The 22,618-nt window shown below is 42.0% G+C and overlaps 1 protein-coding gene across 2 annotated transcripts in view; it reads left to right on the plus strand.

Moving 5' to 3' along the window:
• The window catches only part of LOC113028038 (uncharacterized), a 100,143-nt gene that overhangs the window by 49,819 nt on the left and 27,706 nt on the right, over window positions 1-22,618 (plus strand). For both annotated transcript variants that reach the window (XM_026177998.2, XM_026177997.2), the window contains exon 10: window positions 595-684. In XM_026177998.2, the coding sequence (XP_026033783.1) occupies window positions 595-684 (90 nt within the window). The remainder of the gene's footprint in view (window positions 1-594; window positions 685-22,618) is intronic.

A 22,618-nucleotide genomic window follows, 5' to 3' on the forward strand; every position in this document is an offset into this window, starting at 1 on the left:
GAAGAGTGGACACATATCCAGCCAGTATTATGCCTGAGGCTCATTGGTGGCTACCACGAGCATGTGGCCAAAAAATTAGGGGACATCTAACTAAATATTAGTGGGGATGTATGTATATATTTGAGCCTGTATGGGTTAGAGAAATTACAAAATAAGTTTATACTTGTGCATCTTGTTTTTTTTAAACTCATTAAACATGTATAATGTACAACCATTTCATCCTGAGCGAAAGAAACAAAAGAAATTATTTAAACCCGAGAATGAGCGGATGTAAGACTCTGGCCACGACTATAAATACGGTCTATTCACTGAACTGTCAGAGAGACTTTGCCTGAAAAGTATCTAAAAAGTAACCATTTAAATGAGAAGCTATCTCATCAAACACTAACTCAGCAGCGTTAATAATTTTGACACCTGACCAGTGATTTAATGCTTTTTGCATTGACAGCTTCTCCATAACTTTTCATAGTCAGAGGGACACTTACAATAAAAATTGACATTAATTAAGTTGAAGGCACTTTGTGTGAAATAAAGAGGTAAGGAATGTGTGTTAGCATGAAATAATAAATATTAAATGTCTATTGTTTTTTCCAGAACATTGGCAAGAGGATGTCATGCACACAATTCATTGGCAACCTGGAAGGACTGAACGATGGCCAGGATTTTCCCAAAGAACTGCTCAAAGTAAGCCAGTCTGAAATAGCACAAACGCACATGCTGTCATACGCAAACACACATCCCAGATGAAAGTGAGCGGGCTGCCTCTGCCAGCGCTGTATTGTCCCTCAAATACTGCGCGACTGAGCCTGGCTGTCTGGCTCGCGCTTGTTGCCAGCTGGCATTCACCTCATCTCCAGGGGCATCCAATCAGAAGGCAACCCCAGGCCCGCCACTTCCCGGTATGCTCCGGCTTGGAACCTTGGGGCTTGACAACTAATTGTTTCGTGGTCTGGAGACGAAGAGAGTGACACACAGCCGACCTCGAGGCATCTGTGTGTGTGTGTGACTACAGCAGCATTAGATTAGCCTGTTAGCTTAACCAAGTTGAGCTCGGCCTGTCAGACAGAGGCCTGCAGGCCACATGACAGGGGGAAATAATCCAATCAGAGCTGGTTGCTTGTCCAATGGTGCTCATAATGATGATGCTGTTGATATAGTTTTGTCTGCAGAGCGGTCCATCAGCATGCCACGGGGCCCCTTAGTGCGAGTCAACAAGTTGCATTGCAGTATTAATAATGCATGAGGGAGCAAGTCCTTCTGCTGAACTGGCGGGAACCCTGAAATGAAAAGCCGAGCCTGTTATTAAGGGAAGATAGTATCCACGCTGAGGGCTTGTGACTGCAACAAAACCAGTCATGCATTATCTCTTTTATTTATGCTTGTGGAAATCCAGGAACTGTCTTTTTAATCATGCATTCCACTTTCCACAGCTTCTTTTATTCTCTTTCTCTCTCAATGAGACTTTTTTTTTACCCTGAAGCCTCTGCCTCCCATCCTCTGACTCTCTAAATGTTCTGCCTGCCCGCTCACTGCCCTGCTCCTTATCTCAGCTCCGTTTAGCTCCCGTGCAGTTTAATCTCTGCCTCTAGACTGAGTCTCACTGCCACCTTTATCTGCTCGCTTTCACCTCCATCCTGTTCTGCTCTGTTTTCTTGCCTCCCCTGACCGGTCATCTCTGCATTTGTTCTCTTCTGGTTTATGTCATTGTTACCTATAATTTTACCATTTCAAATTCCAACTCAACAACTATCATTCTCTGTAACCATAAAAAGATGCAGGTTAGGGTTAAGAGATATTTCACCGTGCTTCTTCTTTGCAAAGTGTATTGCAAACTAATTCAGTAGTTTGCCTTGATCAGACCAAGCATTTATATCTGCTGAAGTTAATGAAATCTAGAACTAAAATTCAAAGCTGCTCTTTTAGCTTATATTTCTTTTTGCACCAAACCCCATTCCCTCAAGAGACTTTACTTTTTACATTATACATGCTTCCCTTAAATAGTATCATTAGAAGGCAAAGCATACATTTCCACTGCTATGCAGATGACACCCAACTTTATCTGAGAGTGAAGCCAGATGATATAAATCAACTAGTAATAACTTTATAAAGACTTAAAACCTGGATGACGTCTAATTTCCTGCTTCTAAATTGAGATATAACTGAGGTTATTGTACTCGGCCTTAAAAACTTAGAAATATGGAGTCTAAACAAATATTTATCTGGATGGCATTACTTTGGCCTAAGGTAACACTGTGGGGAATCTTGGAGTTATTCTATGTCCCTAAATCCACATATTAAACAAACATGTAGGACTGCTTTCTTGCACTTGCACAATATCTCTAAAGGTCCTGTCCTGTCTCAGTGTGATGTTGGAAAAGTATGTGCATTTATTACTTCCAGGCTGGACTACTGTAATTGATTATTATCAGGATGTCCTAAAAAGCCTCCCTGAAAAGCCTTCAGTTAAAATGCTGCAGAAAAGTCCTTACAGGGACTAGAAAGAGAGAGCAGATTTCTCCTATACTGGCTTCCCTTCATTGGCTCCCTGTTAAATCCAGAAGTGAATTTATAATCCTGCTCCTCACATACAAGGTCTTGAAAAATCAGGCCCCATTTTATCTTAATGATCTATAGCACCATATGACTCCATTAGAGCACTTCACTCTCAGACCGCAGGCTTACTTGTGGTATTTAACAGTAGAATGGGAGGCAGAGCCTTCAGCTTTCAGGCCCCTCTTCTGTGGCTCCCAGTTTGGATTCAGCACAGACACTATCTCTACTTTTAGGATTAGGCTTCAAACTTTCCTTTTTGATAAAGCTTATAGTTAGGGCTGGATCAGGTGACCCCGAATCCTCCCTTAGTTATGCTGCAAGAGGCCTAGCCTGCTGGCGACTTCCCATGATGATGATAAAATATATGTATAAAATGTACAAAAAGCTCAACAGGAGGAGGTGTAATCGCTTTCTGTCCTCAAAAATAATCAATAATATTCAGCCAATCAGCTTCCTCCACAGTATTTTGAATCTAGCAGCTTTGCATAATTCACACTTCAAACTAATCCTTCTTTTTCTTACACTGGGACATCTTTGCTCCTTTTCCTCGTCCCACTGACCAAACGTTCCTCTGGTTGGCCACTGCTCTTAAATTGTTTATTTGAACATCAGGTGGGTGAGCCGTAGATGACCATTATGGGGGTTACCCCTCTCAATGACATCATACAAATCCAAGATTAGAAAAGCCAGTCTGAAACAGAGTTATTAGAGCCGTCTGAAGTCTGTGCTTTTGGCTCACAGGGACTACTGGTGCATAGGCTGACCTCATGAATTAAAAATGTAGCCATGTTTAATAAGAGCATTCACCACAGTACACTGTGTATCACGTAAAATAAGAAACACCATTGGAGGTCTTAATTTTGGTGCCACCGATTTTTTTTTAGTCAGTGCATCTCTTACTAAATAAACACTGTAACTCGTTCAGGTTTTGCTCACAAACAGTTACTGTATCTGTTCCCGGTAGCCTCTCATTCCTTTCTTGTTTTTTCCTGTCCTCCCTTTTTCTCTGTTATCGCACCATCATTTCCTGGTACAAAATGACCTTCCCTCTCCCTCCCCACCACCATCTCTGTGTTCCTCATTTCCTCCGTTTATTTTCTTATTTTCCCATTTCCCCATTTGTGCCTGGTGCTCGTGTTTGTATTTGCTGTAAATACATTAGAACACAGCTGGAGATACCCCTCATTCAGTTTAATTTTCAGCATGCACACGTGCTGTATTCCATTTGGTGTTCTAGGGTCAGAGCTTGTTTCTATTTTTCCACAGTTTTTTATTTTCCTGGCATCTTTTTCTCCTTTTGAGCCCACCTTTCCTTGCTGTATCGTCAGGTTTAACTGGTTTTTCCATAAAATTGTTTGTTAGTTTTGTTTCTTAGCATTTAATAGCAAAAAATCTGTTACTGTGTGTTGCACCGGGTCAATTTATGGATGCACCTTTCTAACCAGGCTTGCTTACTTTTGCTGATAACTTATCACTCCACCCTCTCATCTGAAGGTTAAAGTGGAATTTGGCAGGTGGGGAAGCCAGTAGATGGGATGTAGCAGTGCAGTGCGGAGGAAAAATTACTTAGAAATAAGTCACAATCATTTGTATAGTGAGCTGCAGTATATATAGTATTCTGTGTGTATAGGTTGTGACCAGAGATTTGCTGCTCTTTGTGGATTTAGCCAATAGAATTCAGGAATATTTAAGCAGATTTTGTGCAAGCTACTGTGGCTAAATTTCAACCTCAAGTCAATATAAAGCTGGTATCAAAAGTAGAACTTGGTAAGTCATTGTAATCCACGCTGCCTTAATTTTAATCTCATGTCTAATTTTACTCTCACTTCTTTTCTGTAGGGCTAGCTGCATGCTGAAGTACCCCAACCACAAGTTTATAGGCATCTGCACCATGAAAACTCACAGGGATAAGAAGGAAAAAGCTGTGAGCAAAAATGTACAGGGGCCAGACCTTTAACCATTTCTTGTCAAAAAATGGTCAGCTGTAGAAAACTAACACGGCTAAAGATGCAGAGTGCCAAAAAATGTAGGTGATAAATTACAAATTGCATAAATATGTTTAAAACTTTTAGATGTTACTGAGTTCTGAAATTCAGCAAGAATGAATCCTATAGTCATTAATATACTTTGTGCATATTATATGCAAATCTCATCCTGATTCCACAGTACTTTGTGCAGTGAATATGGAAGTACCTAGCTGCCAGCTACCACAGCTGTTGGATCTTAAACTACAACTTAAAGCAACCTTTGCACAGATATTTTGTCATTTGTCACATTGTGTCTCTTTATCATCATTTAAACAGCTTTCCAATAAGAAATACTGTCACCTCACAGAGATCAATATTCTTTTTTTAGCACAAAGAGCTGAATTTTGTACCTTTAATTACTTTTAGGCAGTGGCATACACATTTTAGATATGTTGGGAAATATAAGCAAAAAGAGAGCCTTCATAAAGAGCAGTACAGTGTGACTCTTTAAAATGGTGCCATATGTCGCAGCTTTACTCCGAGGGGCAGAAACACTGACGTGGCACTGAGCCACTTTAGCCCTGTGGCTGAAACAGAAATCAGCTGCCTGGTGGACTGGAAAATAATGAGTGAGGCTTTGCATCCCCCTGACACCTCTTTCCACCTCTCTCCCTCAGGTAGACTACACTCCCTCTTTCATCGTCAATTAACTCATTTCTTCCTCTATTTTCTTTCTTTGTCTTGTTTTGTGGCTCTGCCTTCCCCAGTAACTGTCGCAGATTCTCCCTCTCTCTCTCAATTACTCCTCTCGACCCTCCCTCGCTTTCTCTCGTTTGATTAAACCCTATGATATGTTTCCTCATTACCACCACAATAGAGGAGCAGAATAGAGCAATCTCCTGAAGTGAGTGTGCGAAGCCTCAGCTCCACTGCCCGCCCTTACACTTTCCAGCACACCAATAACTCCCCGAAAGCCTTTTTATGTCAAGATATTTTATTTTTATTGCATTTCAACAGTAATAATGACACAGAAAGAGGCGAGATAAAGAAGGAGATTACGTGAAACAAAGGCATTAACCAGGTATAAAATCAGGGGGTGGTGTTCCCAAACTGCAGTGACTATCAGTGGCACGAGTAAAGCTCCCAGACAAATGTAATGCAAGGTTTTAATGAACATATAAATATCTATTCCTGCATTAAATAAGCTGCTTACTTTGGTTGATTTCAGTGCTTTTACAGCATTTAAAAGTATAATGGAAACATGAGCCAATCCTTTTGAATGTTAAAAGGCTTCAGGCAAATATCACATCGTTAGGTTGGGGTTTTTTTTAGCATTTACTGTATTTTTTTATTATTATTATTGTTTTGATTGGTTGAGGCCTTAAGCAGAGCAGCAGTAATTCATGTATTGGTTTGCAGGCCGTATGTCTGTGCAATCTGATAGAGTAAAAGAGTAAAAGGCTGAGTTAAATGTTTGGTCGATACGATCTCTGGTAATATGTTGATGCGCACACGTTATTAGATCCAACATGTGACACGGTGGATGAATGCATTCAGCTTCAGCACACGCTTCTATTGCAGAGCTGGTGCTCATTTGTCTCAATCATTGTGGTCTTGTTCTGGGATTCGTAATGAGCCCATAAACTATCTAAATGTAGTCCAGAGGATATTTCCTCGCCGAGTTGCCCGCGCTGTGCTATCAGTCAGCGGGCATGTGACAGCTTGACAGGGTGCTCGCAGCTCGAGCACAGAGGCCGGTCAATTTAGTCAGCAGTGTTACGAATAAATTTTTTATCACATGTAGTTGCAGGAAAAACTTGGACATTCTGTATAATATTATTATATTATATGTAACATATCATATATATTTCATATACATTAAATATATCATATATATTTATTCTTTTGCATAAATAATAAAACATATTATACTTTTCCCTAAATTAACTGATATCGTTCTCTGTGGGGGGAAAATGACAAACTGCAGGATTAACAGTAAATTTAAAGTGAAAGTAGAATGAGGTGTTTCTGATCAGTGAGATAACGATCCGGTGTTGTTTGAGGATGGGAATAATGGTGTGAGTCAAGTCGATTGGTGAGGAAAAAGAGAGTTTAGAGTTCACCAGGCAACAGTTAGACTGACTGTACAATTGAAGGGAATTCCACGGAAAGGGTCGACCAACAAAGGTTTTCACAAGAGCAAGGTCAGAGTCCGCGAAGGTCACAAAGGAGCTCGGCGCAGCTTCCAAAGAAAGGCTTCAATGTAAATGGAAGTCAATTTATTGTTGAACAAACTGATTGGCCAGCTTCAGGCTTCATTCGGGTCAATGATGTTTTTTCCGCCAATCAATTCACCGTGAAGCAAACTGGCTGACACCTATAATAAGTGCTTTCCCCTTAAAATACCAATAAACATCATAAAGTTGGCTGTTCATAGCTCCATTTAAATTTACTAATAAATTGTGCTACATATTTAAAGATGAACCTAGCAGTTACATTTTTGTAGGCCAGTAAAAGTCTGATGTACTTGTTTGCGAGTCCAGTGGGGAGTCCACCATCAGCAGCAGCTATGGAGCGCATGGCAGGGCTGCAACGAGAAACCACTGCTCTCCAAAACAACACAGCAGCCAGTGTGTAATTAGGTAAAGTTCATATATAGACTTTTTTTTAACAGATACCAAAACAGAACTTTTTAGGATAAATGAGCAGCATTTTGTTTAATAGCCTGTCTCCTCTGTGAACATGGTAATTAAAGGGATGATTTCTGATTTTTTTAATCATTGATTGATGAATTCATTCTGAATTATGCATACATATTTTAAAGGAAATATCAGAAATGTTTTTGTTAAAACCGAAATAAAACCTGAAAAGAACAGTTGTCAAATCAAAAAGATGCTTTACCAACGAACGGTCAGAAAGAAGAATGAAGGTGATGTTTGGGAACGGTCAAATCAATCGGACTTCAGTTGAGCTAAAATGTTGCAAAATGACTTGCAGTAAACATTTTTGAGGAAACACACCAACAGGCCGGAGTTTCTTGTGTTTTGAGCTGTGAAATAGGCTAAAATAGGAGAGCAAAACATTTTCCCTGTGAAGGGATCCTCCTGGAAAACACCTGTTTCTTTCTGTTAAAGCCAACAGGGTTGATGCTAAGCTAACCAGCTATTGCCTGTAGTCTCATTAATGACCAACAGCAAATAACAAATCATTGCTTTACCTAAAAATTGAACTATATATTTTGGCTCCTTCGTATTGGTATAATTTGTTCACATTTACACCTAATTAATTTACTCGTTTTGATCAGGGGAGACAAGATTAAACACGAGTATATGAGATTATATATATCACAACTCATGCTGAGGCAAGGCTAAGGTGGTTTGGATGTGTGCAGAGAGCTATAGTGGATGTATTGGACAAAGGAGGAAAACAGTGAAGGAGGACTGATGTGACGGAGGAGGATGCTAGGAATAGGGTGAGATGGAGACAGATGATCCGCTGCAGAGTCGCCTTAAGGGAACAGCTGAAAGAAGAAGAAGACTCATCTCTGTTGAATCTTTTGCCTTTGTTGTTGTTTTTGCAGTTCTGCAGTATTTGGACTACTTGTGCTCGTGACTGATAAGTGGTTTGTATTTGGCCCATTAACACAAAAAGAAATGATTAAGACTTGTGCTCTGAGTGCCACAGTGAGAACTCCATGTTCCCTCTATACTAGCCTGCATGGAAGCATAGCGGCTCTGTAGCTACTGTAGCTCCCTGCAGATTTTGAAGCTCTGGCTACTGGCCCAAGCTTGTGCTTCAGAGGAAGCTTTCTTCCTTTATTGTGAGGCTCAGAGATACATAGGTTTGCACTCCCTCTAAGTCTCTCTCTCTTCTCAACACTGCTCAGGGCGCAAAGCTTGAAGTGGGAGCTAATGATGCACTGAAGTAGGTTACCAGCCCGCAGATACAGTGGCTTACAAATTCTGCTGAAATGAAAATGTTGTAGAGCTCAATCATGCAGCGAGCCACGCTCTTCAAACAGTAATTAGGTACACTGATGTTATCGATTGCATGGAAGCATCGATTGCGGGGAGGAAAGATGGATGGTTTATTTGTTTTTGTAAATGAGGGAGAAGAAATCTTTCTCACATGTCCCCGCTGTCGGTCTGGCTCATGGATAAATGTGTCTGAAATCTGCACAGGAGCGCCGTAGTGCCGGCGCTCGGCGGCTGAGCCAGCCTGGCGAAGACAAACAAGTCCTTTCTGAGGACAGATGCTGCTGTTTGCATGTGCAACTACACGTCTGGACAGGGTGCACGGAGAGAAAACAGCAGTTTTGAAATTGCAACACATGTGATTTTGTAAAAGCTGTCAAGAATTTCAAACCTGTGTAACTTTGGAGCAGGTTGTCCTCTTCTATTTTTAACTACACACCCTTCAAGGATGAGCAACCCCTAACGCTTGCCCTCTTATTTTCCACATACTCCCTGCATGTTTATTAGATTTCAGTCGGACTCGGAGGATTCATTATGGCAGCAGGATACAGTTAGAATCTGGCATCTCCAACCTCATCACTTCCTGCAAATATGGCACACATAGCTGATGGAGAAGGATGAGTAAATATCTACTCTGAGTGATGGACAGTATGAAAAATAGATGCAGCTTTCAGGTCTGAAAGTATCTCAAACCTGCATTATTTCTAATGACCAGCAGGGGGCGACTGCTCAGGCTGCGAAAGGATTCGCAGGTTTATAAAAGTCTATCATTATAGATGGATTTCATGGGCTAAATTGCCCGTTTCTGATTATACTGAATAAAACATTAAGTTTATTTTGTAAATTTTGATCACAATTAGTGTCAGAAACCCAATTAGCTGGAGAGTTATCCAAGCGGTAAGCATGAAACCGTAGCTCATCATCTGCGGTTTCAGGGAAAAGCCTGAAGCTTCCACACAGGACTACACAAACCAGCTGATGGCGTCACGGTGGCTACATCCATCTTTTATATTGTCTATGGATGACATGTCAGAGAGAGAGACCGACAAATGTTGGAGGGTGTGTTCGGCACACTTTGGTCTTTGCTCTGTGTGTAATACGAGGAAAAGCTCGAGTTATCTGCCTGAATCAGCTCACAGGCTTTGTTCCATTCATGTTGCATTACTCTAAAAGAACAACTACATTGTTTATAGATAGATAAATAGGCTAAATCATTATATATGAATACAGAAGTTATTTTCTCTAGGCTGGAAGTGACGAGTCCCTGGAGTGTCTTTGTCTCCCTTGTGTGCAGAGCTATGCATGTGCAGCCTCCCTCTTCTGTCTGTGCAAAAACATTTAATGTTTAGTCCTCCAGAGTTGGGCAATTTTAGATATAGGGTTATATGCATAAGGGTTCATGTTGCAGTTATTCATGTTGAATTTGTGTAGGCTGTAAAGGTGTCTGCATTTTTTATTTTATTTTATTTTTTTAAGCAAATCGCAAAGTAAGTTGAAATCTCTGTCAAAGGTGGTTTCCAGTCCAGTCCATTGCTCTGGCACTGACGCTGGTCCCAGAGTGCTCTTCATTCAGTTTCTATCATCTTATGTCTTTGCTTTCTTTTTATCTCCTGGCAACAGGACACTGTTTTCTGTTTTAACTACCTGGATAAAGTTACTTATAGCAAACAGGAGGGAAAAAAGCTTTTGGTGAATTTGCTTCTCTTTGTTGCATCATCGAGTCTTTATTTTCAGAGGAATTTATACTCAGAGGCAGAAAGAATTGTCCAGTTGTGGAAACAACAGTTAGCTCATAATAAAGGTTAAAGTAAAACTTTAAATGATACATTTTCTGATAATCTGTGCTGCTGTCGTCAGACTAAAACTCACTAAATCTGCTGCTGTTTATTTTGACTCATGCACCATCCTGCTGTCTCAAACACACAGTGGAAAGAAACGCTATGGTGCACACATTTGTCTTTTTTTTTTGTATTATTTTGCAATTTATATAGTACATATTACTTTTTAAAGACTTTTATCATATCTCTGTATCAACATCACGCTGTCTCTCTTATTAAAAATGCAGCCTACTGCTGTTTTAAGGAAGGTTTCCAAGTGATGCACACTGTAAGTGACAGGCCACATGGTTTCACTGTGATTAAAATGAATGCAGCCGTGCTGTGCTTCAGCTCTGATGCAGCACATCTGGTGGAGTTGCATGTTGAGAATTTAACCACGCCAGTGTCACTGACACACTGATGTTGTTTGCTTTCTTATTTAGCATTTCGATGTGTCAGATGCAAAGAATTTCAGGTTTCTCTCAGTTGGTGACAGATTGGGTCCAAAGTTGTGGCAGAAATCAGCAGCTGACTTTGAGACATACTGACTGGTTTTGGACTTTGTTTGCAAGAACAAACACATAAAATATTGTCGGTCGTCTCTTTTTAATGTGAACTAATCTTATTTTAATGGCTCCATCTCTGCAGCCCTGCTCCAAGAAAAGCCTGTGGGAAGCCTTAGAAATTTGCTTGCAGTCAGTAGTTTGAGACCCTTGTGTTCGGTGCTTAGCGCTGCACTATTTTTACTTTTCATTGCTAATAGATCAGCTGCAAGGAAAATAATGCAGCTGTCTTTTTCTAGTCTGTAAACAGACATATGTAGGTGCTGCGCCCGAGCAGGACGAGTAGAAACAAAAGCAGTCTGCACATTTATTCTTATTGAATACAGATAAACTGAAGGAGATTAACCAACAGCATCAATGTGAAGAGAAAAAGGAAGGAATACAGTTTAGCAAGTGTGAGTGCGAGCAGTCAGCCAAGATGGCAAGAATCGCAGTTACTAACATACCTGCTGTACATATAGCAAGATTGCAAACAGTTGACCTTAGCTTATGTTATTGACAAGATACAGTGGCTTGCAAAAGTATTCAGCCCCCTTGAACTTTTCCACATTTTGTCACATTACAGCTACAAACATGAATCTATTTTATTGGAATTCCACGTGAAAGACCAACACAAAGTGGTGCACACGTGAGAAGTGGAATGAAAATCATACATGATTCCAAACATTTTTTACAAATAAATAACTGCAAAGTGGGGTGTGTGTAATTATTCAGCCCCCTGAGTCAATACTTTGTAGAACCAGCTTTTGCTGCAATTCCAGCTGCCGGTCTCTGCAAAGATCTACAGCTCAGGTGGGGGAATCTGTCCATAGGACAACTATGTTGGCCTTTATGGAAGAGTGGCAAGAAGAAAGCCATTGTTAACAGAAAACCATAAGAAAGAAAACCATAAGAAGTCCCGTTTGCAGTTTGCCACAAGCCATGTGGGGGACACAGCAAATATGTGGAAGAAGCTGCTCTGGTCAGATGAGACCAAAATGGAACTTTTTGTCCTCAATGCAAAATGCTATGTGTGGCGGAAAACTAACACTGCACATCACTCTGAACACACCATCCCCACTGTCAAATATGGTGGTGGCAGCATCATGCTCTGGGGGGGCTTCTCTTCAGCAGGGACAGGGAAGCTGGTCAGAGTTGATGGGAAGATGGATGGAGCCAAATACAGGACAATCTTGGAAGAAAACCTCTTGGAGTCTGCAAAAGACTTGAGACTGGGGCGGAGGTTCACCTTCCAGCAGGACAACGACCCTAAACATAAAGCCAGGGCAACAATGGAACGGTTTAAAACAAAACATATCCATGTGTTAGAACGGCCCAGTCAAAGTCCAGATCTAAATCCAGTCGAGAATCTGTGGCAAGATCTGAAAACTGCTGTTCACAAACGCTGTGCATCTAATCTGACTGAGCTGGAGCTGTTTTGCAAAGAAGAATGGGCAAAGATTTCAGTCTGTAGATGTGCGAAGCTGGTAGAGACAGACCCTAAAAGACTGGCAGCTGGAATTGCAGCAAAAGGTGGTTCAATAAAGTATTGACTCAGGGGGCTGAATAATTACGCACACCCCACTTTGCAGTTATTTATTTGTAAAAAATGTTTGGAATCATGTATGATTTCCGTTCCACTTCTCACGTGTGCACCACTTTGTGTTGGTCTTTCACCTGGAATTCCAATAAAATAGATTCATGTTTGTAGCTGTAATGTGACAAAATGTGGAAAAGTTCAAGGTGGCCGAATACTTTTGCAAGCCACTGTATACCTGTGCAACAGATATTTACCTGAAACCTGCTAAATACAATATAATCTTATATTCTGGTAATTTAAAAAACATATGACAGAAAATATAAGCTTATGAAAACTTAACTTACGACCACATGATCACATGATTTATGATTTGACTGTGATTTTAAGGGGGATTTGGAAGGTCAATCAAGAATAACAGAGAAGCACATCTGCTTTTTGCTATTAGCCAGGTGTGGGTCAGTTTCATTTCTTATTTTGTTAAATATAAAGCAACATTAATTAAGATTAATTAAAATTTTCACCTTTATTTAAGCAGGAAACAGCGACTCTTGATGTTAAAAATAACCCTCTTTTGCAAGAGTGTATCAGCTGAGATAAACAGCAAAGTACAACTTAAACTTATACTCCATGACACCCATCACACTCATGTCAGGCCAAGCAGGCATTATTGTTCGGGCAGAACATTTGCAGCCCCCAGATCGCTTAAAATCAACTAAATTAATTCATTTAGTTGATTTTGCAGCTGATTTCACGAGGAGGGAACCCTTGTTCCACTTTCATTACAGGCTTTAGACAGAAGAGCGAAGACAACAGCTTCCAGTGAGCAGCATTGTGCAGAAAAAGAATGTGGGGTAATTTGATTAGAAATGCTGCTGTCACATAGTTTGTGGTGCAGAATAGCATCACAGCTCAGCAGACAGTGGAGTTAAGCAGCATTTTCATGGTAAATTGTGCATGCAATCATTTTCTCTTTCTGATATTTGGTTTCGGAAACTGAACAAAAATCCACTACTGGACAGGTTCTGTATATTTAACTGGCTCTGCTGAGCTTATTTATCTGTCATATACATACTTCTGTTATGGCTCATATTCAAATTAAACACGACCAAAGCTTCCACTGAGGTCTGCGTGTGTGCAAGTAGTCCATGTGAGGCAAAAGCTCGGGCTTCAGACTGCTACAAACACTTAGCTTTGCACAGTTTATTGGATCTCAGAAGCCCCACCCCACCTGCTGTTCTTCTGTTTGTGAGGGGCAGCCAATCAGGAGACAGTTGGCTTAAAAGGATATGAGTGAAAACAGCTTGTCGGGTCCAAAAATAAAAATATATCGCTGGAAATGAGCTGAATAGATCTCTTGTAATCTTACGGATATTTGTCAACCCCCCCTGGTAAATCAAGAAAAACAAGACAATGTTTTCAAGCTCGTAACGTCCGGGATAAACGAATGTTCCTTTTGCCAACACCTGCCACACTCAGCCTCACATTCGACAGCAAAGACACACTGATCGGTACAAATCTCTCACAGTTTTTACTCCAAAAATAACTTTGAAATGTAGCGCTGCTGAGGGAAAAGGGGTAGAGAAAGATGAAGTGGGAAAAAAGAAAGGCAGAGTGTAAAGAAGAGACAGCTGCTTAGGTCAGAGGAGGCATGTGGCTGAGGAAGCGCTCCCCCTCTCCCTGAGCTGTCTGGACTCTCCGTGAGGGACAGAAGGAGAGATTTAGACAGGATGTGAAATATTGAGTGAGAGAAGGAGAGAAGGAGAGGGGGAGACTGACAGCAGGCAGGAGAAACGGTGAGGAGGGGATAAGGTAACTAAAAATACCACATTTGTTTAGATGTTTACACAGTTTGGTTTGCTTTCGGTAAGCAGGCGTTCCCTTCTTCTTTAGCGTAAAGTCACCTGACAAGACCCGCCTTCACTGGAGTAATTCAAGGTTGATGGTTTTCTCAAGTTGCTCCCAACCATATACAGCAAAAAGAATGGATAATAGTCAGAAGGAGGTCTGCAAAGAGAAAATATAGAAGCTTTTACCTCCTCCTGCAGCAGGCTGTTGTTTTGATGCAGGGTGCTTGCTTTCTGCAGGCAAAGGTTAGCTCTGCTCCCCCGGAGCTCCTACCATTCCTCTTCCTCCTGATCGAGCTGCAGGCGCCCGAGGGACACCACTCACATCTCAGCTCACCAAAATGTCCACCCTGATGTCAAAAGACAGATGCTGGTCATGAGAGAGGAACAGTCTTTTTTTATTTGTGTCCATCTTTGTTCATGCTTGGTATAAGAAGAGAAACAACCACAGCAAAAGTAAGAGTTTTATTGTAAAATTTTAAATTTAACAGAGAGCATGAGGTAGAGAAGGGCAGGAGGACACAGCGCATTAAGTATTTAAAACAACAAACACAACCGTTTCATCCAATATTTTCTTACCTGTCTTTCTGGCGGCGAATGCAAGCTGTCTAACAAACCTGTCCATCAGAACCTAAGTTTGTATACCTGACTGTTGCGATGTGAAGCACGGTGGTGCTAATCTGTTGTGCCAGATGCTCCAGTCTTCTCAAACTCAGTAATAATCTAAAACACAAATAGATTAGGGCTGTGACCACTGCCTAAAAAATCTAGTCCTAGGGTACGTTCAACCCAGCAAATCAGCCATCCATTCATGCATTCATCCATTGATTATCTTTGGTTTATGTGAAGTCACAGTGGCAGCACACTAAGCAGATATTCCAGTCGTCCTTCTGCCCAGCAGCACTTCCAGTTCTCAGGGCCTCCTTCCAGTTGAGCGTCCAGGAGATTTTTGAACCAGCTCATCTGTATCCCTCTGAATCTCTGAGCTCCTTATCCTAACTGTGAGCTCAGCCATTCTTTACAGGAAGCTCATTTTTCCTGTTTATTTACAATCTGGGCAGCATGGCGTCTGACCTACACAACAAGAAAATCCTGGGTTCGAATCCACCATGGATTCGTCCAGGAGTTTGTCTGGAGTCTGTGCAAGTTTTCATGTTCTCTCCATGTTTGGGTGGGTTCTCTCCGAGTACTCTGGCTTTCTCCCGTAATCCAAAGACATGCAGATAGTGGGGTTAGGTTAACTGGTGATTTTAAATTCTCATAGGTGTCTATCTGGGTGCAAGTGATTGTCTGTCTGTCTTTGTTGACTCTGCGACAGGAAAGCAACCAGTCCAGGTCATACCACCTCTCACCCTATGGGAGCTATAATAAGCCCCGCCCCCCACGACCCTCAATTGGATAAGCAGAAGAAAACAGATGGATATTTGCACATCGTCTAATGTTACCGAACCAATGGCAGCTCTTTTTTTTTTTATCAGGTGCAATTCTTGGGTTTACTTTCTATGCTGGCAAGCATTTGTCTCCATACCAGAGATTTTGCACCCATTTGTCGGGGTTTCTGTAATCCCCATGAATGGGGATCATCCCAATCTGACTCCACATCCCTCTTCCCAGGCATGGGACCCACTCTCTCACCCATTCTGCTTCCATATCTTGACTATTGTACAGTCTTTTGTAAAACCTCACTCCAACAGTGGACGCCCTCAATCCCAACTGTTTTGGCTGCTTAGTTACCTGAATCAGGCTGCAATCACCACAATAAATCTAGCAGATCGGGCCGTATGTAAGCCAGATGACAACCTGTAAAAAGGTAATTACTGACCCAGTATTCTGCCTGCTAGCCCGCTCTGTGCCCTTGACTGAGTAAGGCCAGGGATGAATTTAGGTTGAATGATAAAGAGGCAAAAAAAATACTCACATTGAAGTTCGGTTGCATGAAAACTGTCTTACTGTAAATTGTAACATATGGTTATATTTGTGCTTAGTTTCCTTATGCTAATGTCGGCGTCATCTTCCCCTTTGTTTCCCTGTTCCCTGTTTGAAGTGCGTACTTCAGTTGACAAATCTGTCTTTAGGAAGCGCTTAATTAATTTGTCTTTTAAGCAAAGGTTTTAGTCAGATCCTCAGTTTTCTGTGTCACCTCCTTTTTCTTTTCTACTTTCACTTGGCCTAAAAACAGTATGGTTTATGTTTGTCTTTTTTAGGCCTTCGGAGATCACTTGTAGTTGTCACTTGCCTCCTGATGTGGCACTTTTGGGGTTACTGCAAAGGTTATGTTTGGTTGCTTTAAATATTTTATGTTAGCTGAGGTTAGTTTTCCTGAAAGCAGGGACGTTTGGCAGTTAACTGTGACAATGACTTCGAAATGCTGAACCAGCATCAGGAATAACATTACGACCACTGACAGGTGAAGTGAGGAACACTGGATCCAAGTGAACGAGTGTTGCAGGTGCATAAATGTTAAAAATGAGCCCATTTAGCTCATTGGTAGGTGGTTGCTAGGCAACACGATGATGGCTTAATATCTGATATATATATATATATATATATATATATATATATATATAAGAACGTACCTGATTTGCAGGGATTGTTTATACATTCACTGACCTCATTATTGGAACTTTGGCCATGATAAAGTTTGAGTAACTCTTATTATTTATATATCAGAGAAAGTCTGTTCTGTGGGGTTCTTGATGTTCATGGATAGACATAAAAGAAGTATTTCTATCCATCCATCAGTTTCCTGCTATTTTGCTAACCGGTCTAAGCTGATGCTCTTCTGGGACACTGAAGCCAAGACATAATCTTCCGAGGCATACCGTCGGCATACCCTGGGTCTCCTCCATTTAGGACAGGGGTGGGGGAACTCCAGGCCTCAAGGGCCGGTGTTCTGCAGGTTTTAGATGTGTCCTTGATCCAACACAGCTGATTTAAATGGCTAAATGACCTCCTCAACATGTCTTGAAGCCCTCCAGAGGCCTGGTAATGAATTAATCATTTGATTGAGGTGTTCTCACCTAGGGTTATATCTAAAACCTGCAGCACACCGGCCCTTGAGGCCGAGAGTTCCCCCCACTCCTGATCTAGGACCGGCACCTTATCTGGGAGGCATGCAGGAGGCGTCACGTTCAGATGTTGAACCATCTCCATTCGCTGTTTTTGAAGAGGAAAGGTAGCACTACTACTACTTGAGTGCCCAGCTCCTCAGTATCAATGAATCACAAGCTTAACATGGTGGAGGGCGTACACAAGTGTTCCCAGGATTCAAGGGAACACTTGTGAACAAGGATTCAAGAAGCCTGGTGCATACCAAGACACCGGGAGCCAGGCTCGTTGGAGCGCATGGTGGCCGAGCCTTAACTGATTTTCCTGTGGGCGCAGCACCTGTAGGAGGAGCTGAGGAGGTCTGGTGCTTTGTGGATTGAGCAGCTTTCAAAGGCAGAGGTCGTGATGCTCGAATCCCCTGTTATTAATGCTGATTTCAAGGACGCGGAGCCAAATAATTATTTTTCTTAAAAATCCTGAACTCCTCACTGTTTTGTGCACCTGTTCCTCTTTTCTCTCACCTTACCACCACTGCATACTAATTGCCAGACCAAACATATTTTTAAAAAGGTGTCTTTGTGTATGACCTCGCCTGCTAGCGTGTACGCATGGAAGAGGCAGTAGGAAGACTGTGATTTGCTGGTGATGACTGAGAGAAGGAGGGAGGGAGGTACGCATTGATGAAGCAAGAGCGAGGGAGAGGCAGAGAGAGAGAGAGAGAGAGAGCACTGTCCCTATCAGTGTCTTTTTCGCTCTGCGATTCAGGCAGCCAGCCTTCCTCTCCTCCTCCTCCTCCACCTCCTCCAGCGGCAGTGGCAGCAGCGGCAGCAGCAGCGGGGAGAAGGGAAGAAGGAAAGCATTGGATGAAAAGGACTAAAATTGGGACTCAACAAAGAAAGATAAGGAAGGCATGAAAGACATCAGCAGCAGGAGAGCTGCGTTTTTTTCCACTCAGACACCCACACCCGCCGAATGTGCGGTGGGAAGAGGCTAAAACCAGCGCGAAGAGAGTGTGAAAGAAAATACTGACTGAGAGAAGTGGATCGCAGACGGCAGAGTTGGAGGGGAGGGGGGGATGAAGGAGTAAAGGATGACAGCGGACCTCTACTCATGGACAGAGCAGGAGGAAGAAGTGAGAGAAAACCTGAGAGTCGGCACTGTGACTGTTGAACCGACGGTATCCATTTTACAGCGGGAGCAACAGGACCGTGCCGTCTTCTCCCCGCTGCGTTTCTGCCCCTCGATTCTGAATTCTGAATTTTATTCTGTTTGTATCGCTTCTCCGGACTTGTGACGAAATCGAGGGCTCTCTTTGGAATCCCTGCTCTGAAGTCCGAGGGCGGCCGTCCCCCCCTCTCCCTCCCTCGCATCCCTCTCTGTCTCCCTCTGTTGTAGTGTGTTTGCGTTCCCGTGAGCAGAAAGAGCTCCTCGTGTGTTTTCTACCTCCACATTTTCCACATTTTGCGCCCATCTGTTTCACGCTGGCTGTCCGTTCTCACCTCTGCCATCTGTGAGAGTGTCAGCTTTGGTTTCTTTTGTGTGTGTGGTTTTTTTTGTTTTGTTTTTTGAGTGCATGTTTAAGGATTCATGCCTGTAACCTGCTGCCACTGTCTTGTTTGCTGCAGAGAGAGGCACTTTATGTCCTTGGTGCAGCTTTCCCTTCAATCTTTAAAAGACAATCCAGGTAAAAGTTGTGACTGCTTCTCACCTGCATCAGGGAGCCTGGTTTCCTCCTCACAGGATATATAATACATGGCTGTCTTATCAATAATTCAGCATCAGGTGGGCCTGGCGAGTGTTGATCAAGACATCCAGGGATGAGACCGTTGGGGCTTGATGCCTGCTGAGAGCACGGTCTGCCGATGCTGTTGACTCACTTGACAGCAGCTTGATGATGTGTTGCCTCCCTCCGCGGCCTCTGCTGATCGCCGGCTGCTATCTGTAATAGCTGAATTCGCTCCCAGCTGTCTGTTGGCACTCGCGGCGTCTACTGGACTCCATCCAGCACCTCATTTCACACTCGGATCAACTTTTTTACTCTTTTTATTTTTTAAGAAGCGTGGTTTCTGCAAGACTTAAAAATAAGAATTGAATCATCTGGGTTGGTTTCTACTGATCTTCAGACACTTCTGTGTAATCCGTCACCATGATTGGTGTCAACAGCTTGCACTCGGCGGGGCGCCTGCGCTCACGCTCTCTTTGCACCGTGCGATACGGCAGGGACTTCCGGATGATGGACCCGTTCCGGTATCCCAGAACCCCGCGCTCGCGTTCACTCAAACCCCTGGTATTCCCAGACCTGTTGGGCAAAGCTCAGGACGGACAGAACCACCCACAGGCCAGAAAGAGGAGGAAGGTACTTAAAACCATGCTGTTCATTTAAAATGATGTATTCTGCAGCACAAAAGAGATGAATCATTTTTCCATTTCATGCTCATGTCACAAGTGCTCAGTGCCATTCAAAGCCACACATCTGTTTACAGCCTAAACCTGCACTGTACAGCAAATATCGGTAATAACTTTATTTGTCTTTCAAACATAGCAGATTTGAGAAAACACATTAAGGATGTGAACATAGAGTACATGCACACACATGTTTAAGCAGAAGAAATGGTCTGAAAGTGGGAGTCGTTACAGTTAACCTATAAAATACATTTTAAGCAGTTGTTTGAAATCTGATTAATTCTGCAGCTGCAAAAGCTCGATTTAAAGTAAGAAAGTGAAACATTTAAAGGGCCCCAATCAGCTGTTAGAGAGGTCGCTGGAATAAGGTCTCAGCAGGTATATTATATAAACAAGAGCTTGGCTATGTAGGGCTTCGTATGTAATTATACTTGATGGTCCAAGACCTCAATCCTAACCGTCAGTTCAGACAATTCGAATATATAACTTTTGTTCTATTAAACTGTTCTCAGAAAGAAATTATTTACTCTATCTGGGGTTAATAACAATCTAAAATGAAGTCTAATTTTCTCAGAAAGTCGATGACAGGAAGCTCAATCAGGGCCGATAGACGAACACTGGCTAGTTTATAGCAGCCTTGCTGATTATACATTTCGAGCACAGCAGCTTATTTAACTGTACCCAGATTGTTTGGAACTCACAGAAATCCTGAACTTTTGATGACAGTTTTGCACCTTGATGTCCAAAATTGGGCACGTGGGTACCCAGGAATGTATGTCTTTATTTATTATTTCAAGTATTTTTTCTGTTTTTCTCATGATATATGAGCTGGATGAAAAAATCCAGTTTATGAAAGCTGATAAAAGCCTAGCTAATTGTATATCTGACGGGGTAAAACTTCGCTATAGCCTCTAAGATACTCCCATTGCACCCTTGACTGGCGTACTTACTTGTACCCTTGTGGTTTGTACCTTAATGGATGGATTAAAGGATGGACTGCATTTGGCCCAGGGATTCCTATTATTTTTTTTTAGATATATTTTTGTTCTTATTCATTCATAAACTTTTAGTTGCATACGACTTTTTTTAGTCGTACAGACAGCTCAAACTGTACTAGAAGTTATCCAAATAGATATCAAGGATTTTATGCCTATTTCTATACGTCGCCTCCTGATATTACACCTTTAAATCTAAAGCAAAGTGTTCAAATATGTACTTGAAATGGTAAGAAATATGTGTGTGTCCTTTTTTTGCCCTGAGAAGGTCTGGCAATTACCTACAGAGTGTGTATATTTATGCAGATTGCACCTGTAGGGACAGAAACGGCCTTTTATTGTACCCCTATATCTGAGAGAGCGTGTGTTTACTGTTTGATTTACCACCTGTGCTGCTTGTATACATGTGGAGTGCAGAGCGGTTGATGAAGGCGGCTGGATTTCTGCCAGACCCGACAGCACGTATAGCATGGCTCAGTACAGGGCGCCGCTTAACGCCATCACTCAAGGCTAATGGCTCTCATCTGTTGCCACTTGGTGACGTTGATGGAGCAAGTAGGTGAAGGTGACGAGCATCCATCTTTGTCTGAGTAAGCCTTCAGACTCAATGACTCTCAACACCGTCGATCCCTCAGGATTTACAATCAGGGGAAATACAAATAAAACATATTCTTCAGAAATAACTCACCAAATAGACTCAGCTGTGACACAGTTTCTGCACATGCAGCATGCAAATCAGAGCTATGCTGAAGTGGAGGCAAATGTAGAATATTACGCATACTTGAAGCTCCAGGCTATTTTTGAAATTTCTTCAGATTTACTCACTAAAAGTTCTACAAGCGTGACCCTAAATGAGAAATCTTGGGATATTATAATGAAAAATACTTTCAAATCTCCTTTTCACCATACTACACTTATTCAGAACCAAATGAGAGGGTAGATAACAGCCTTATATGTTACTGAATAAGATTTAAAAGCTCATCAGAAGTGAAATATTGATATGAAATACCTCTGATCCAGATCTTTGAGAAAAACAGAATCATTTTACTTTTTAATAAGAAAGTCCAAACCTGGCTCTATTACTGGCTAAGGACAAAACCAACAAAACTCTTTGTTGAGTGATTGAAACCTCTAATTTTTAGTATTTTGTAACCATGGGAATGACACATGCATGTCCTTTTGTTGTCAGCATTTTGAATCTTTTGAAAACAAGCAGTTTTCCTCAGTTGTACACGTAAACTTCTGCAGTCACATCACTGCACTTTTACTGCTTACAAATTCACTGTTAATATTTGATGTTGGTCGGATTTTTGCTACCGTAGCAGTTTGTCTCCTACTCGGGCATCCCAGGAAGATCTTCCCTGTCTGTCGTGATTATTAAAATGCATGAGCGCAGTTAAGTTTGAAACATAACTCGAGAGTTTTACAGCAGCAGGAGCAAAACAGACCTAAATCTGTAACGGTCTCCTCTGGGTGGTCATCAATATTCATGGCACTCTGGAAGTATTTGTGATTAGGCCCAGTTTCAAAGCTGCGAATGAATCTGATTAGATCACTGAATCAAACACCATCATTAAGTCGGTTTAGGTTGAAAGTCTAAAACGTGAGTGACAACCAGCGGCTTAATATGTGTAATGAAACTGGTTTTAGTTTGAGGTTTCTTAAGAAGACGCGTGGTATTGATCCACGAGGAATTCAGAGATGAACTGCCCGTAAGTGTCCTCTCCATCACCTCAGCCGGCACATCTGTCTTTCAGCTGCACTCACTGCCTTAAACTCTACAGCCCGATGGCCTCCTGCTGCCTCCTCTGACCCCGCTCCTCTGCAGCAGCCCGGCTGTGAAACTAAGCTGCTATGTGTCACATTCAGCTGGCCGAGGCCGATGTCATTGAGGTGTGTGGGGAGCTGAAGGAGAAGTGTCTAATGGTCCTGACT

The sequence above is a fragment of the Astatotilapia calliptera genome, chromosome 8 (genome assembly GCF_964374335.1).
Source record: "Astatotilapia calliptera chromosome 8, fAstCal68.1, whole genome shotgun sequence".
Classification (NCBI taxonomy): domain Eukaryota; kingdom Metazoa; phylum Chordata; class Actinopteri; order Cichliformes; family Cichlidae; genus Astatotilapia; species Astatotilapia calliptera.